Source organism: Tachysurus vachellii, chromosome 1 (genome assembly GCF_030014155.1).
Source record: "Tachysurus vachellii isolate PV-2020 chromosome 1, HZAU_Pvac_v1, whole genome shotgun sequence".
NCBI lineage: Eukaryota > Metazoa > Chordata > Actinopteri > Siluriformes > Bagridae > Tachysurus > Tachysurus vachellii.
In genome coordinates, this window is record NC_083460.1 from 32,702,789 (window position 1) to 32,721,047 (window position 18,259).

At 37.7% G+C, this 18,259-nt stretch overlaps 1 protein-coding gene across 2 annotated transcripts in view; it reads right to left on the bottom strand.

The window, feature by feature from the left end:
- Nucleotides 1-10,796, bottom strand: part of LOC132854992 (ephrin type-B receptor 3-like) — a 38,003-nt gene extending 27,207 nt beyond the window's left edge. For both annotated transcript variants that reach the window (XM_060883697.1, XM_060883688.1), the window contains exon 1: nucleotides 9,999-10,796. In XM_060883697.1, coding sequence (XP_060739680.1) covers nucleotides 9,999-10,056 — 58 coding nt within the window. In that variant the 5' untranslated portion in view covers nucleotides 10,057-10,796. The remainder of the gene's footprint in view (nucleotides 1-9,998) is intronic.
- Nucleotides 10,797-18,259: the final 7,463 nt, after the last annotated feature.

Consider the following 18,259-nt stretch of genomic DNA (forward strand, 5'->3'; position numbering starts at 1 on the left):
AAAAAAGGCTGTCAGGGAGGTTGGTAAGGCTGTTTATAGCTAGGGTTGCACAGGGGTGGAAAGTTTCCGGTAAATTTCTGGCAAATTTCCGGAAACTTTCCACGGGAACTTAATCTGGGGAATTTTGGAAATATTCAAAATTTGAAACTTTACGGGAATTTATGGGAATTAATTGGAAATTTATATAAACTATATTATATACAAACATAAACAAACATTTTGCTTGGTCATAAGCAGACATGCATGCAAGGTAATACAAATTTTAAAAATGACGTCTTGACTGATTTAATTGTAAGTAGAACATTAATCGATTATTTCATTGAGTAACACAAAAGCATAATAAACTTTATTATGCTTGTAATAAACATAATAAACTTAATAATTGTAATAAACATTATTTTATAGAGGAATTTTTTTTATTTCGGGGGGAGTGAGTGTGTGGGAGAGGGTCACCAAATTATCTGTGTATGTGTAACACTCCTAATTTAGTGCTTATTAAGAGTTAGTAAGGTAGTTATTAAGTTTAGGTATTGGGTACAATTAAGAATGTACTAATATATAGCCAATATTCTATTAATATTCATGCTAATAAGCAACTAGTTAAATGACCCTAAAATAAAGTGTTACTGTGCATGTTATGGAGGAATGCAAGTACATGCAGGGGGTGTGGCCTCATTGGCCCTCCAGTAAGCAGTGTGCTGTGTGCAAGTGACAGAGGAATGCAGGGTACAAATTCAACTTAAATTGCATTAAATCTTGTTTTAAACAAAATTATGCTGTTAAGATTTTTTTTAACTACATTTAAGTTCCTTGTTATAGGCAACTCTGCATTTTTTTTTAAAATTCCCAGTTTATTTCCATATATTCCCATTAATTCCCATGGAAAGTTTCCAGCCTTGAAAATTCCAGGAATTTTGCAACCCTATTTATAGTTGCTATAATATAAGTAAGAACAGGAACTGACTGTTTTGTAACCGTTAAATGCAACGATAAGTTATAAGAGTGAGTTTTATCACACACTGCATTTGAGACACAGCCGGTAGAGGAGAAAGAAACTGTGTACTGCAGCTGGAACTGGAACATCAGCATTGTTTTGCCAAGAAATGGTGACATGTCTGCTGTCTGAGGCAACTACACACACACACACACACACACACACACAGTAACACACTCCACCTATCATGTAGGTGTCAATAAGGAGGGAATTTGTACACATACATACATACACACTCACACTGACTGAGATCTGGTGAAAACAGTGCCTAAAAACGCATCTCTCTCTCTCTCTCTCTCTCTCTCTCTCTCTCTCTCTCTCTCTCTCAAACACACACACACACACACACGTCACAAATTGTCAAGTCTTATCAGTAAGCAGAGACAACGAGCTGCTGGGACTCAAACATGGATGAGTGAGAGAAAGAGAGAGAGAGAGACAGAGACAGAGGCAGAGAAAGATTAGGAGTGTGAGGAGGTGAGAGTGAGATTGATGAAACTTGTCTGAGTGATGCCCATGTCTGTGTGGCTGAGTTCCAATACAGAGATGGAGAATGCGCCCTTCTCTCGGAGACTTCACTAAACTCATTGCAGCATGTCGGCTTTGTCCCAAATCACCCGTCTGTCCTATTGTCCTGCTCTCAGCACCTCATGCTCGGGCTGTCTGTCTCTCATCTGAGCTGTTCAGCTCCACTGCCCCTTAATAACACAAACTCAGATTGTGTGTGTGTGTGTGTGTGTGTGTGTGTGATAGAGTGTGTGAGCACTGCTTATATTTCTCCAACAAGACTCCATCACTGTTCACTAATATAACTCCATATAGAGTAGCTCTATCTATAAAATTGGAAATCACACTGTTAAACAGATGTGTATATGATTGTGTGTGTGTGTGTGTCTGTGTGTGTGTGTGTGAGTGAGTGAGAGGACACACTAGGACATTTGCTGAGGTTAATACACATCCCACTGTTTCACACCTCCTGTCCTTCTGTAATTACCCCTCCTGTAGTGTGCACTACTACATAAAACTCTGTCTCACTGTCCTGAGTGTCTCCTCACATTTACACCAACGCAATCAACACTCAAGCGGGACACTTCAGAGGAAACGTGAAGTCCACTAGCACCATGAGAGACACATGGTAACAAAAGGAGATGCCCACAAACACTCTCAAACAGCACAGAGGGAAGAAGACTCTCACAAACACTTAGACACAGGTAATGCAAGGGACGAAGGACAAACTTAGATGAGTGTTTGGAACATAATGTTTGAAAGAGGTCAAAGAAAGGGTTAAAGTGTGTGTGTGTGTGTGTGTGTGTGTGTGTGTGTGTGTGTGTGTGTGAGAACAGCAGGTGATGTTTTATGGTCCAGTGGAAGTCCAGTAGCCGTTCTAAGCGCTTTTCACACATGATCAGGTCACTAATCACAGCCGACACTCACCTACTCTCAGCCACAACACTCAATCATTTACTACAGCCGGGAGGGGATTGTGTGTGTGTGTATGTGTGTGTGTATATGTGTGTGTGTGAGAGAGAGAGAGAGATTTGGGAGAGCTCAGAACATGTAAATGAATGTTTAATTAAAGACAGATGAAAAGGTTTAATCATTAATGAGGTAAACTTTGGTTTGTGTGTGTGTGTGTGTGTGTGTGTGTGTGTGTGTGTGTGTGTGCATGGGGGGTCTTTGGTCTCTGAAACTCCACTGTGGTGTTGAATCTGTTAAGAGTGTGCTGGTCATCTGGCAGAAACATGGCAGGACTTCACACATCGGCCCGAGTCCTGTTACAGCTCTGTGTGTGATTGAGTGTGTGTGTGTGTGTGTGAGAGAGAGAGCGTGTGTGTGTGAGAGAGAGCACTAGTCCACAGGGAGAAAGCCACATGTTCCTGTTTGAGTTCTGCTTTCTTTCAGACCTCAGTTTATCGGCTGATCTGTAAGAGAGTTAGGTCTGGGCCGATTTATCACTAACTCACTACACTGCAATATTTCCACATGAAATAAACCCTGATCCCTGCATTACACATAACAGGAGAGTAAAACAAAATATTCAGTAGTGCTATTTATCTTGTTTACGTTCCTCTTTGACCAGTGTAGATCATAATGAATAAACTCACACCCAAACACACACCACTCAAAATCCAAGTCAAACCCAGAGACACAACTAGAGTGAAACATGTGACTATTCAATCATCTTCCTCCTCAAACTCCCCAAACCGCTCATCTCACCATCTGTCACTCCCTAAACAACCAGTCTCACTCCCTAAACCTGCTGTCTCACTCTCTAAACCTCGTGTCTCTCTCTCTAAACCACATGTCTCACTCTCTAAACCTCCTGTCTCTCTCTCTAAACCACATGTCTCACTCTCTAAACCTCCCATCTCTCTCTCTCTCTAAACCACATGTCTCACTCTCTAAACCTGCTGTCTCACTCTCTAAACCTTGTGTCTCTCTCTCTAAACCACATGTCTCACTCTCTAAACCTCCGTCTTACTCTCTAAGCCCCGTGTCTCACTCTCTAAGCCCCGTGTCTCACTCTCTAAACCTCCTGTCTCACTCTCTAAACCTCCTTTCTCACCCTCTAAACTGCCTGTATCACTCTCTAAGCCTCACGTCTCACTTTCTAAACCTCCTGTCTCACTCTCTAAACCTCCTGTCTCACCCGCTAAACCACCTGTCTCACTCTCTAAGCCTTGTGTCTCACTCTCTAAACCTCCTGTCTCACTCTCTAAGCCTCGTGTCTCATTCTCTTAACCTCCTGTCTCACTCTCTAAACCTCCTGTCTCACCTTCTTAACCGCCTGTCTCACTCTCTAAGCCTCTTGTATCACACCACAAATAACAAAAAAACAAAAACAAACACACACCCCTCCTACTCTAACAGCCTCCTCTCTCTGCCTCTCCCTTTCTCTTTCTGCCTCTTTTGTCTTTATTCTTATCTGTGTCTGTTATTCTGCTCGGGTGGTCTCTCTCTCTCTCTCTCTCTCTCTCTCTCTCTCTCTCTCTCTCTCTCTCTCTCACACACACAGACACACACACAGACACACACACACAGTTTTTAGTTTAAAATTTTTCATGCACTTTATTGGCATGACAAATAATTGCATAGCTGAATTGCCAAAACTAGTACAAAAGCAGAGCAGTGCAAAAAAATCAGTCTCTCTGTAGTCCCACCCCTTGCTTTTCTTTCTTTCTTTCTTTCTTTCTTTCTTTCTTTCACACACACACACACATATATACACACACACACACAATTAGCTGAGCTGCTTATTTCTAACACATGGTGCTCGCATATAAAATGCTGAACTGGAGCAACAAAACGATGTCATGAAAACAGGGTCAGCCAATCACTGAATGTTCCATGTCTGTGTTCCAAACTGCCACACTAGTGTACTAAGTAGTACATATCTGTGAATCGCTAGTAGCAACTTTAGCAAGTAATGTTAGCTAGCTCTCTCAGCGTTTAGAAACATATTCTTTACACTGCCTGTCACTGTGTCTTAAACAGAATATTAATGTATACACAATGTGTCAGAACAGCTACAATACTGTACAACACAATACTCTCTAGTACACTCATGCTAGTGACTTGGTATGCACTCACTGCTGCTCGTGTTAGCACTGGGCTGAAAGAGCAGCAGCCTGAAAAGGAGTGTCTGTGTGTGTGTGTGTGTGTGTGTGTGTGTGTGCGCATGTGTGGTCAGAGGTCACATGACATGGTCTTGAAGCCCCTATATGGCCGACTGCGCTCAGCGGACATCTGCTCAACATGCACTAGCACACACAAACACACACAGTGTTCATGTAATTGTGGTAATTCTGTGACGTTATCGGTTTTATGCTCACTGTGTGTCTGTATCACATTGAACTCTCTCTCTCTTTCTCTCTCTCTCTTTCTTTCTCTCTCTCTCTCTCAGTGTTGATGTTTAATTAGTGCAGTAAACTGTGAGTGATGTCTCTGCTCTCGTTTATTATTCAGCAGTAAAAGTGAAGAGGTCAAATCATCTGTTTATAAAGACTGTGTTTATAGTGAAAGTGTGTGTGTGTGTGTGTGGTGCATCTGTGAGCGTGTTTAAGAACCTAAATGAATAAGGTATCATAATATAAAGTGTTTGAAAATGTGTGAGTACTCAAGATAATAAACCAAACCCTTTTTTTAACGTTTTACACACATTACTTATTTTCACTGGGCATTGTGGATATAAGAGATTTCTTTACCTTTTTATCAGGGACAAAAGTGTCCCAGGATGAAGCTGTCCTGGTACAAGGGATAAAATCTGTCCTGGGGTAAAGTATAAAACTGCCCTTAATAGACATTACCCATATATGGGATAAACCTTTCCCAGTATAAGGGATAAAACATTTCCTGTATTAAGAGATACAATCTATTGCAGGATCAAGGCTAAAGTGATCATGGGGTAAATAAACGATCATCAGCTATGGGATAAAACTGTCCTGAGACACAGACAGTTGAACGCAGCACTGCAACTTCGTTCACATTTCAAATGCAATCTAATTATTTGATCATTTGATAATGTAATCACAGTAATATAAAATAAAATAATTCTAAAATTATGGCCCTGATAATGTGTCCAAAATAAGGATGTTTCTCAGAAAGCTGGCCTTCACGCTACAGACCCATGAGAGAGATTTGACTTGATCCGACTGCTCAGACATTCGGCCCGTGCAGACGGATCGTCTCACATTTCTGTAATGTAGACTCTACAGCAGGTAGAATGTAGTTTAATAAAAAAGCTACAGTAGTTCTTAACGTTACTCCACCAGCTCGGGCTAAACAACGAACCCAATGTGATAAAACAACTGTCCTAAAACTCGTCTATTTTCAAACTAAATATATAACGTACCTTCTAATTCATTCTAGTGCGTAAGTGCAATTATACCAGATCCGATTATGAGAACAATACGAAGGACACGAACAATGTTTATGTATAATGCATTACTGTGTGTATTGTGTCAACCAGCATTGTTCATAATTAATAAATAAAAATAAATCTGCATCGCAATCCGATAAAATTTAAACCTGTGTAGAACGTATAGCAGAGACCAGCCTTCAGCAACGAGACACACGAGACATAAAAGTCCAAACAGTGACACTAGCTACACCATCTATGCTTCTGACTGTCTATTAATCTCGCAGATTTAAAGAATTAAAAACCGAACACTGTTAAAGTAGTTACACGGCACACAATACACAAGAGGAAACATTTCAATTTACTCCAAAATTTCATTTCAAAGCTAAATCAATTTCAAATGTAATAATCTAGCTATCTAATCATCTAAACTGTATCAGACACACAAAATCAGGAAATGACCTGTAATCAGAAATTCAGTAATAAAAGGCAGCAGATGGCTCCATGTGAAATGTGATAAGTAAATGGAGCAGTTAATCATTTCGACTCCAGCTTTGCTGATAAAGACACGAAATCCGTCTGGACCGGTGTAAAAGAGCTCGAATGTTGCACATATGCTTTCAGAAATGAGCCGTGTGACGTGAAAGAGTTTGTACTTTCCGAGTACTGAAAATGTCTGCTCTTTTAACTTCAGCACAGGCGCGTGAAAAAACTGCGCATGATGTGAAATTGATAACAATCTGCAGTCGGAATTTATTGATACATACAAAAAATGCTGAACTAACATACTTTCTTCTGGCGGAGACGTTCCTTATTTCTTTTTTAGGAAATAAATGTTGAATATGATCACAAAATGATTTTACTGTGTGTAACGTGGCAATAACTCTCACACACACACACACACACACACACACACACACACTCTTGACATGAGGTTATATATGGGTACAAACCTAAAATCGATTATTCAGTCTTTACATTTATTTGATGCAATACTTAAAACTTAATAAATATATTTTAACTAATAATAAATTCATAATAATGTGCTAATCTTCATTACATGCACTTCTATTCATATATAATGACCATTGAATTATGATGGGAATATTAATTCGATGATATCGACAGTATCAGGTGATTTAGAGTCGAAAAATCGGAATGTGTTCACATTTACTGTGAAACTGTATTAACATAATCTAGTTTTAATAACATACTGCATTTACACCATTACAGCTTAAATATAGATTTATAGGTTTTTACAGTGCATGGACACACACACACACAATTTATGAACACCGAACAATTTTGGAAAAGGCGATATTTAATAACCCTCATTATTAACCTGAATGTGAGTGAACTTACAGACTAATCGAATTGATAAACAAATAAAAATCAGCATCTTTTTGTGTCTTGTCAACTTTCCGATTCATATAGCTTTACAAACGTAAAAAAAAAAAAAAAAAAAAGACTGAGCTTATTAAGATGATATAAATATAAATGACTTTCCACAAGCATCAGAGAGATTTCATTATCAGAATGAATTACAAAGCGAAAGATGATCTTGTCTTTGTTGTTTTCTCTTTCTGCCGAACTTTTAATGTGACCTTGAGTTTCAGAAATGCACAAGCGCTGTAAAATAAACTTACGTCGAAAGAAAAATCATTCTTCCGCATGCACAAATAATGCATTGTTCTTTCGTAGGGAATCTCGAAAAGTGCATTAAAGTGTGATGAGAGTTGAAGTGAAATGGGAAATATGAAGGACGTGTGTGAGGGACGTGTGTGTGCGAGTCAGGAACGGCTTTGCAGTGACGCTCAGCATGATCACCGCTCTAAAATTTGATTCAAATCAACTCTTTATACACATACAGGGTCATTTTTGTATTCCTAATGCAACCAGAGTACAAACAAACAAACAAACAAACAAATAAATAAATAGCTGACTCAAGACCAAGCACTTCAGTGTTTTATCTATTGAAAAAGCTCTTATGGTGATATATGAAAGAATGATAAATAAATAAATAAATAAATAAATAAATAAATATAGTGGCAGAGCAGCATGTCCCAGTCAGCAATAAACAGAGCACAATATGCAAAAAGTGTGTGTCGTTGTGTAACACAGGAAACAAAACTAATCAATTAAAGTCAATGATACAGGATAATAAATGTTAATAAAACAGGAGCTCACTCTGGTCTCTAATCACATCAGAATGCGAATGTGTGTGTGCGTGTGTGTGTGTGTGTGTGTGTGTGTGTGTGTGTGTGTGTGTGTGTGAGAAAGAGAGCTCTGATTTCATCTTAACAGAGATTAAAATGCAGATACAGAACAAAAAACAAAAAGGAAAAATGATCAAAATATGTGATCTTGTAGAATGCTCATGCGTTACACGCAACATTTTTATTCAACTTAGAAATAAACGTGAACAAAGATCCAAAGTGGAGAGAATATGGCACAGGGTTAATCACTGCATTACTGTGCACTATTATACTCCTCACACTGCAATTATTTATCTACAGTAATTTTATTTAAGAGGAATAAAGCATAAAAATCAATGGACTATATCAGCTTGTGACTGAAAGAGCAAAAAAAACTGTGAGTGAGTGATTTGGGACGGAACCCATTTCCCCCTCAATCAGCATAAAAGATAAGATAAAGAACAAAAAGGATAAAACACAGTATGCATACAGTGCAATAGGGAATTAGGCAGAATGGGTTTTTTTTCTCCAAAAGATAACTAAATCTCACATCGCTGAACCAGGGACTATAATAATCCTGCGTTATACGGGTTTAACCGTCCAAAAATCAATGTAGGGACATTGAGCTCGGGATTCAAGTGGAGACAGTAGACATATGGAGCGTGTTACTGTACTGCTCCATTATACTCTTTGTTTTATTAAGATCAAATCAAATAGAACTAAATGAATATGTGATTAAAATGTTAATAAATAAATAACACAAATTAAATAAATAAATAAATAAATAAATAAATAAATAAATAGGAACTCCTAGTATTTAAAACATAATTAAATATATCTTTACATAAAAAGTAAAAAAAAAAAAAAAAAAAAGCCTAAATTTTAAACCAGAACAGATTGTAAGAGATTCAGACTGGTCTGGAAATGAAAACAATGTGACAGGGAGGAGTGTGTTACCGTGTTATCACATCGTACTCTCACGCATAAGAAGATGAAATCATTTAAACAGGAATAAATTAGAAATAAAGCCATGTGTGTGGAGTGGAGAAAGTGTTGGAGTTAATGTACACACACATACACTCATGACGGACTTCTCATCACAGGTTAAACTGGGATAGATTATAGGGAAAAGGGCCTGAGTGAGGTGGCGCTGGAGGAGAATGCATGTGGCGTAGAGGAGAAAAATCTCTCTGCAAATCTTTCAGTTGGTGAGATTTCTCTAACATGTGAGAAACTTTCTCAAGATCAAATATAAATGTTCAGACTTCTATATAAACCTCTCCAAAAGGTTTCAAGTGGATTCTAGTGATTTCTTTTGTGTACAGTGTGTGTTACTGCAGGTCATTACATTAATCACCCTCACAAACGCACAAAGACACACACACACACACATACTGAATTAGAAGGACATAACACTGTTACAGTGTCGAATTACAGAATGTAGATCAAATCAAGAGTAAATGAGTTTCACAAAAAATAATGACAAATTCAGGCCCCCCTATCTCTCTCTCTCTCTCTCTCTCTCTATTTCTGTGTGTGTGTATGTGTGTGTTAGGAAAGATTTCCGCTTCACTAGAATTAAGAGATAAATGAGATCTGCAAAAATAGAGTGTGTGTGTGTGCGCGCGCCCGTAGTCATTCTGCTTTACCTAAATAAATCATCAGTAAAACACGAGCAATGTATACACTTAATATTATACACATTTTAATAACATTAATATTAACTAGAAATAAAACTCTAAAGTGTGATCACATGAAACCCTCACAGCTCCAGTCACACACACACACACACACACACACACACACACTCACTCACACACAGACAGAGAGAGAGAGAGAGAGAGAGAGAGAGAGAGAGAGAGAGAGAGAGAGAGAGAGAGAGAGAGAGAGAGAGAATAACTGACTGGACACAAAACTTTGTATAAAGTAGAATTGCTGTAAGAGACTTTACCTTCCACAGCGCAAGTCACGCGCAGCAAAAAGCCGCACAGAATCAGCCAATAATCCATTTATGAAGCGCGGAGAAGAGCAGCGAGTGAACAGCCGATCTTATCCGAGCCGAGCCGAGCCGATCCGAGCCTACAGTCCCGCACCTCTAGTCCGAGAGAAAACCTCCATAAACCAGGACAAAAAAAATCAAATAAGGCAAATCTATAACTCTCCTGTAATCCCAAAGTCGCGTGCAAAGAAGTTCTAACGAGTTCTAATGAGTTCTCTGTTATAGTTCATACAGACAGCAGCAGGAGCAGCAGGAGCTCTTCTATTAACTCCCACAAATTAAACCTGTTCAAATATCACAACACCAGTTTGGACTCCTGTGTGCACGCACTGGGATCTTGTTTAAGCACTCCTTATTCAATCCAGTAACATTCCCGACTGCTCTAATGGGAGAAACTCATCCAGGTCCTGATTCCTGCTCTGTGTCCCGTGTCCGTGGGTCCGTGCGTGTGTGTGTGTGTGTGTGATCTCCGTGTCTCAGAGCGTCGCTCCTGCGGTCTGGTGTGTGTGTGTGCGTGACTGGGTCAGGATCGGTGTAAGTGCTCGCGCTCTTCACACACACACTCTCTTTCGGTACAGACGCACGCACGCGCATGCATACACATCACTGGACAAGTCTCACACACATACACACGAAGTGACACATATTCTGTGTTAAAAATCCCAGAGCGTCAAAGCCGTGCGGTGCGGTGTGATGCGGTGTGATGCGGTGCCCTCTGTTCGCTGCCCGCGCGCATCTGACTGAACTCAAGCTCGCGCAAGCTAAACTGAGAAGAGAGAGAGAGAGAGAGAGAGAGAGAGAGAGAGAGAGAGAGAGAGAGAGAGGGAGAGAGAGAGAGAGAGAGCGGTGCTATTGCTGCCCGGTCTGTGTTGCCAGATTGAATCTTTACCACCCTTATCGATTTTTCTTTAAAAATGACCGGATGCACTTTATATTTAGGAAACTATATTTAGGGTAAATGGAAAAGAGTTCTAGTGGTTAACAGTATTATCGTTATAAACGCGGTTTCAGCCTTAAAGATATCCCGTGTGTTTTCGGGTAACACAGAATCTTTAACGGTTCTCCGATATGAGCAAACTGATTAACACTTTATATAGATATAACATATTCTCATTTCCGACAAAAGAATGGTTGTAGGACTGTTTTAACCTTTACAAAATCTGGCAACCCATCAACTTTTCCTGTCTGTAGTGTCACAGCGCCTCCTATCGAAACAACGTTCTCGGGTTGCCAGATTTACCTTCAACTTGGACACGACAGAATTTGATGTAATTTTTTCTCTCCCCTCAGTTTCAATAACAGCAATTTGTTTGTTTACCACCAAACAGTCCACAATAATTACATCATACACTATATAAAAAAATATACGCGTAATACTTTTGCTTCTTGTTTTCGATCGATTATATTTTAGTTGAAATCTATTTGATCAACTAAAGGGTCGATATATCCAATCTGTCAACCCTGATTTTCGCTATTCTGTGAAGCGCCTCATTGTTTTCGTGTTTTTGGATTAAAGTTTTCGGTCCCACTGTGGACAGATGTGTTCATACAGAGACAGAGAAAGAGCTGGAGGAGAAATAAAATCCGGAATAGAATAACAGAGAAAAAACAAACAAAAAAAACGGATATAAACTGAACTTGTTCAATAGCATGTAAGTAAATCTACACAAATAGGGAAAATTGGTGAAGAAATAAATCTATTTAAAACTTAAATAAAAATATGTTATTATTATGTATTATTAGTATTATTAAGGTGCTATAAATGTATTTGATTTTTGTATTTATTTATGTCCTTTTGGATAAATGTGAACATTTCAGGAGTCAGAATGTAATCATATGCTTTATATAATGTTTATATATTTGTGTTTACTTACTTCTATATAATGTATGTTTTTTTTTTTAGTTTTTTTTGTATCATCATTTTGTACATTTTTTTTCATTGGTTAAAATGTCAATTATTCCCTTTTTCCTCCCAATTAGCTCCTGTCTTCAATATGATCAGAGATCATTTCATGAATATAATCCAATTGATCAAATAGTCAGTACCTTATTTAAATGTTTGGTGTAATATTTAGATTTTTTTTTTACTGAAATTTCTACTTAAAGATTGATCTGTGGTCTGGATTAAACCTCATTCGAGTGACAAGACAGATGTCACGAATCTCTAACAGGGTTTTAGCTCTACTGTGTGTAATAGACAGAGGATGTTTTTGATAGAGATTATATAGCACTTTTGAAAGTCACTCTGGATAAGAACCTCTGCTAAACACTGTCAGTGTACACACAATGAAAAATCCAACATCAGTGCAGGATCACAGTCATAAACTGGAATCATTTTGATAATAGAGTTGCGCTGTGATTTGTCTTTTTTTTTTTGTCTTTCTTGATTTCTGTGACTAAATTAACTCAAAGATGCCACAATAAATACAATTTTGGGAAATCCCAATCATCTATTAGAGGTGATTTTAAAATAATTTCTCCATCAGGATGGAAATGTAGAATTTTAAACACACTGTGAATAGAATACAATTTATATTATATTAAAGTGAGAATAAGCAACATTGAGTTTAATGTTTAATTTACCTGCTGCTGAGAATAAACCCCCATCCGCTTTAGATCTGCACTGACGTGGTCTTTTTCCCACTATGTCAGAAGGGTGCTAAAACTTTTAAATAAGCGTGAGTTTGCTCTCTCGTGCTTTCTCTGAGGTGAGGGTTGAAGCTTAACAACCGCCGATGTTTCCATCTCTTTGTATTTTGGTTGACAATCTGGAGTGAAATACTGATTTTCTCATGTCACTTTATAAGAAACACACACACACAAACACACACACACACACACAATTAGTGCTGGACAATGATATATATTGGATATATGTTATAGAATATATACCATACAGTATATATAATATTTATTAATTCAAACACCGACACTGTTATTGTGAAATAATGAATTTATTCTTTATAAATTTAACATACAGAGATTTTAACAAATAAATGACATATATTTCCTCAAAAGTAGTTGAAATGAATATAAATGAATAAATAGGTGTCTCAGAGCATCATTGGAAAGATGTCACCAGCTACATGGCAGTTTTTTATTCATTTTGATTTAAAATGTGCAGTTTGGTTTTTATTTGGACAGAAATGACGTTAACATTCTGAAACAGCTTTACACACACCATCACCACTCATATAATTCAAATAAATAACAAACGACACTACAGAAATGATCCAGTGAAGTGTAATACTCAACAAAACCTTTTATTCTCCTTTCCAGGGGATTTATTTAGTTATTGAGATTAGATTCAAGTGAGTTTATGTGATTATTATTGGATTTTATGAAACGGAAACTGAGATGGCTGTTGTGTCGTTGTGGTTCTGGTTTCTGTAACGCGGTCAGATTGTTTCACTAAAGCGCCACTGAAGAAAAAAATCAGGCTACGAAGAGTTTTATGGAAACACACACACACACACACACACACACACACACACACACACACACACACACACACACACTCACACACCTGGCATGCATTAGAAACTCAATAACTAAAGTGGCAGACGTTTTATTGCCATATGGAAATTTCACAAACTTACACACACACACACACACACACACACACACACACACACACACACACTACTTGCCCCCAAATTTCAAGTTCAACTTGTTCTTTATGTTCAGTGACAAAGTTGCCAAATATTATTAAAAAAAAATATATATATATATATACACACATATATATATATATATATATATATATATATATATATATATATATATAGAGAGAGAGAGAGAGAGAGAGAGAGAGAGAGAGAGAGAGAGATCTCATGAGATTATAAGTAAAAATATTAGTAAGTGCTTTATCCTGGATCTAGAATCTCTCTTGAGTCCTATGAACACTGAACATGAACACACCCTGTAAAGAAATCATAAATAAAAATGAAAAAACAAACAGAGGTGGTGAAATTATTATTATTATTATTATTCTAAAAAAATTAGAAACATGTTTTTTAGCAATGAATTCTTTTAATAATTATAATAATTCAATGAGAAAGAGGATTATGGGAAATATATGTGTATTTCGGGAAGTAGAAACAAAAAGTATTGTGCCGGGGAAATACGTAACACACAGGGGATTGTGGGAAGGATGTGGAGATGAAGGGATTTGTGGGTAAAAAAAGTAGACCTGCAGGGGATTGTGGGAAGGATGCGTAAATGCAGGGGATTGTGGGAAGGATGTGTAGAACATGAGATGGAGGGAAACATGGTGGGAATCCGATCCTCCAAATGTTAAGTGGTTAGGAGATTTTATAAATAACAACATCTGCAGCATGATTTAATGTATTTGTATTATATTTATAGTTATAATGCAGTAATCTGCCATCATTTTCCTCTGTCCTCTGAGAGTCCTCTGAGTTAATTGTCCTCTTCTGTCATGTCTTCAGTTAATATTAGAATAATAATCTATAGTATGTTTTTACTCAAAATGTCCAAAATAAAGATATAATGACAAAATAATAAATGTGATCAAATAATAATAATAATAATAATAATAATAATAATAATAAATAAACAATAATGGTCAAATAATTTAAAGCAAAACAAAGAATCACAATTCTAAAACTGCTTTTGATTCTTCAGAGCTCTAGCTCTAGACCTTTATTTTCCCAATTTTCCCAATAAAAATCACCTTATTATCAATAGAGACAAGATTTATATCATTATTGCAGCACAGAACCTTGTGAGTGTTTTTGTGTAAAATTTTGTGTGCTAGGTGACTGTATTATTAACAATAAAAATGAAAAAAAAAAAGAATAAATAAATTAGGATAGTTGTTTCAGAAAGTTTTACTCCCACACAGGAGAAAATAAGCTTCTGGAGTTCTGTCATGTCTCCAAAAGCTTCTGATTGGTCTGAATAACAAAATGCATGTTTGGGGTGAACTTTTTTGTTAGTACGTTGTGGGCTGTTGTTTAGAGTACAGCTAACTAACACAGAAGAAGAAGCCTTTTTATAGAAGAAGCCTTTAATTTGTCACATATACATTACAGCATAGTAAAATTCTTTCTTCACATGTCCCAACTTTTAAAGGTTGGGGTCAGAGCGCAGGATCAGCCATGATATAGCAGTCCTGGAGCAGAGTGGGTTAAGGGCCTTGCTCAAAAGCCCAACAGTGGCAGCTTGAACCCTGATCCTCTGATCAACAACCCAGAGCCTTAGTGGCTTGAGCTACCACTTCCCCAAACAGTCTTGTGATTCAAATAGCAAATAAAGTCACAAAACCTTTGCATGATGCTGGATCATAAAGAAAACAAAATAACTATTTTATCCATAGAAAAGTCTATTAATATTTGTTTACTGCAGCTGTAAGAGAATCGTGCATTTTTGTTTCTTGTTAAAAGACAGAGTAATGAAAACATATCCAACTGCTTCTTTAAGAGTGAAGAAGCATCGCTTAAAAGTGAAGGTACAGCATGCCAACAAACGACAAACTTGGAAACAGAAGAGACATCACTACTGTGAACCACAGACAGGACAGTGTAAACACAAGGACTGTGTGTGTGTCTGTCTGTGTGTGTGTTTGTGTGTGTGTGTGTGTATATACAGACCTTCCCCAAGGTGGAGGTATTTGGTTTGGATGGGTTGTGTCTCAAATCAGAGTATGGATACATGTGTGTTTAAATTTCACTGGAAAGGAGGAGTTCATACCGTGCAGTGTTTTTTTTCCGTCTCTGTCTTCTGCAACATTCCTTCTTTCATTCCTCTCCTTTATCTGTTCTCTAAAACATGTCAGATTTGTAAAATAGGTGTGTTTATCGTTGTAGACATTCCTGTAATTAATCAAAATGTTTTCTTTTTTGTTTTAACACTACCAGCCAAAAGAGTTGAAGTACCTGGAGTTTTTTCTGGTTTATTCCAGTTTCATTTAGTAGAGGCAAAGATAACAGAAGTAAAATTTACGTTCTTTATAGAAAAATGTTCCAGTCTGTATATATTAACTGACTGCTGTGAGATATTTAGCAAGTAATTGTTAAATGGTAAGAAACCGGGTGTGTGTGTGTGTGTGTGTGTGTGTGTGTGTGTGTGTGTGTGTGTGTGTGTGTGTGTGTGGTGAAGTGTTACTGGTAACACTGTGAAGTTGATTATTCTCCTATAACAGCACGTTTTATTCTTCTTCTACCACAGCAATTTACCAGCCGTTCAAATTTTTAGATTTACTAAAGAACATCACAATTTTTATGTTCATAGTTAGAATGTTGAATAGGAGTGATACACGTTAGTTCCTGTTCCTACTTACTGTATGTTATGGCAGCTACAGTATAAACACCACTCATCAGTCTCTCTTGTGTCTGTCTCTTGAAGTTAATTAGGTAAAAAAAAACAGCTCACTGAGACACTGTAAAGTGTAAAACCCCTCAGTCCTGAAGATATCAGAAAACTTCAAAGTTACAGCTTTGTCTCTATTTCCTCCAATAGCTGGCTTTTAGACCAGCTTTGTACCAGATCTCACAAATTGACATTTTATTCAGAAGTTTGCCGTTGGCTGTTTTTAGTTACAGTGGAACCACAGCAGAATCAGGCTGAAAATCACACAACGTTAATCCAGGTTAAAGCACTTGCTAACATGTCTAGACGTCTGAATTATGAATCAGCTGCACAAACAAAATTCTACTTCTACAATAGAACTGTAATCATTGAGTTAAAGTTTACCTTTTACATCCCAAAACTAAATTATCTCCAAGAAAACCCTATATATTTGACAAAGAACCCTAAGACAGAAACTCTGGTGTTTAGACATTATAAAGAAATTAAAAAGGTCTCTCTCTCTCTCTCTCTCTCTCTCTCTCTCTCTCTCTCTCTCTCTCTCTCTCTCTCTCTCTCTCTCTCTTTCACACATACACACACAAAGTGTATGTAATGATGAATGGCTGCCGTCAGGATGATTAATAGTTCCTGGTATGAATCAATATTTGGATAAGAGACCAAACACAAAATAAACATGAACGTGTCGTCTTCTGTGTTTCATCTTGAACTTGCGCTCCTCCTGAGCGTCCAGCTGCAAACACACACTGCGTTCATCCGCCTCACTGAAACAGGATATTACTTTACATTTCATTTCATCCACTATCGAATACTCATTTGATCCAACACATCTTCCTCAGCCAATCTGCATTACTGAGAAGTGATTTAACTCAGAGTGTGTGAGAAATAAATTCAGAATAAAACGGAACTTCCTGTACGCTTCATTTTAACCAGCTGTTTCAATCACTAACACATGTACAGTGTTAATATCAGGGCTCTGTCTCAATCACACACTCTTAATTTTACTCTTAATTTATATGCTATCTGTGTACTTAAACTATGTACTGTCTCTTCTCTTACACAATATACTTTCTATACTCTTAAACTACATTCTATATACACTACACACTATATCTGCTCTTACACTATACACTTTCTGTACTCATACATTACACACTATATCTGCTCTTACAGATTATTTACATTCATATACTTTACACTATCTATCCTCTTACTCTCACTCACTCACTCATTTTCTACCGCTTATCCGAACTACATTAGGTCACGGGGAGCCTGTGCCTATCTCAGGCGTCATCAGGCATCACGGCAGGATACACCCTGGATGAAGTGCCAACCCATCGCAGGGCACACACACATCATTCACTCACGCAATCACACACTACGGACAATTTTCCAGAGATGCCAATCAACCTACCATGCATGTCTTTGGACCGGGGGAGGAAACTGGAGTACCCGGAGGAAACCCCCGAGGCACGGGGAGAACATGCAAACTCCACACACACAAGGCGGAGGCGGGAATCGAACCCCCAACCCTGGAGGTGTGAGGCGAACGTGCTAACGACTAAGCCACCGTGCCCCCCTCTATCCTCTTACATTTTACATACAATATATAATCTTTCAACATGCATGCTCATACACATTTACATTTGGGTTTGATCGATTACATTTATGGCATCTGGCTGATGCCCATAACAGAGCAACTTACATTAATCAACTGAGCAGTTAAAGGCCTTGCTCAAGGTCCCAGATATGGACTAATGACCATTTGATTAGTGGGCAAACACCTTAAACACTAAGCTACTGCATCCCCCACTATACACTATGTGTCATCTTACATTGTACATAATCTATACCCTTACACTGTATACTATTTATACTCATAC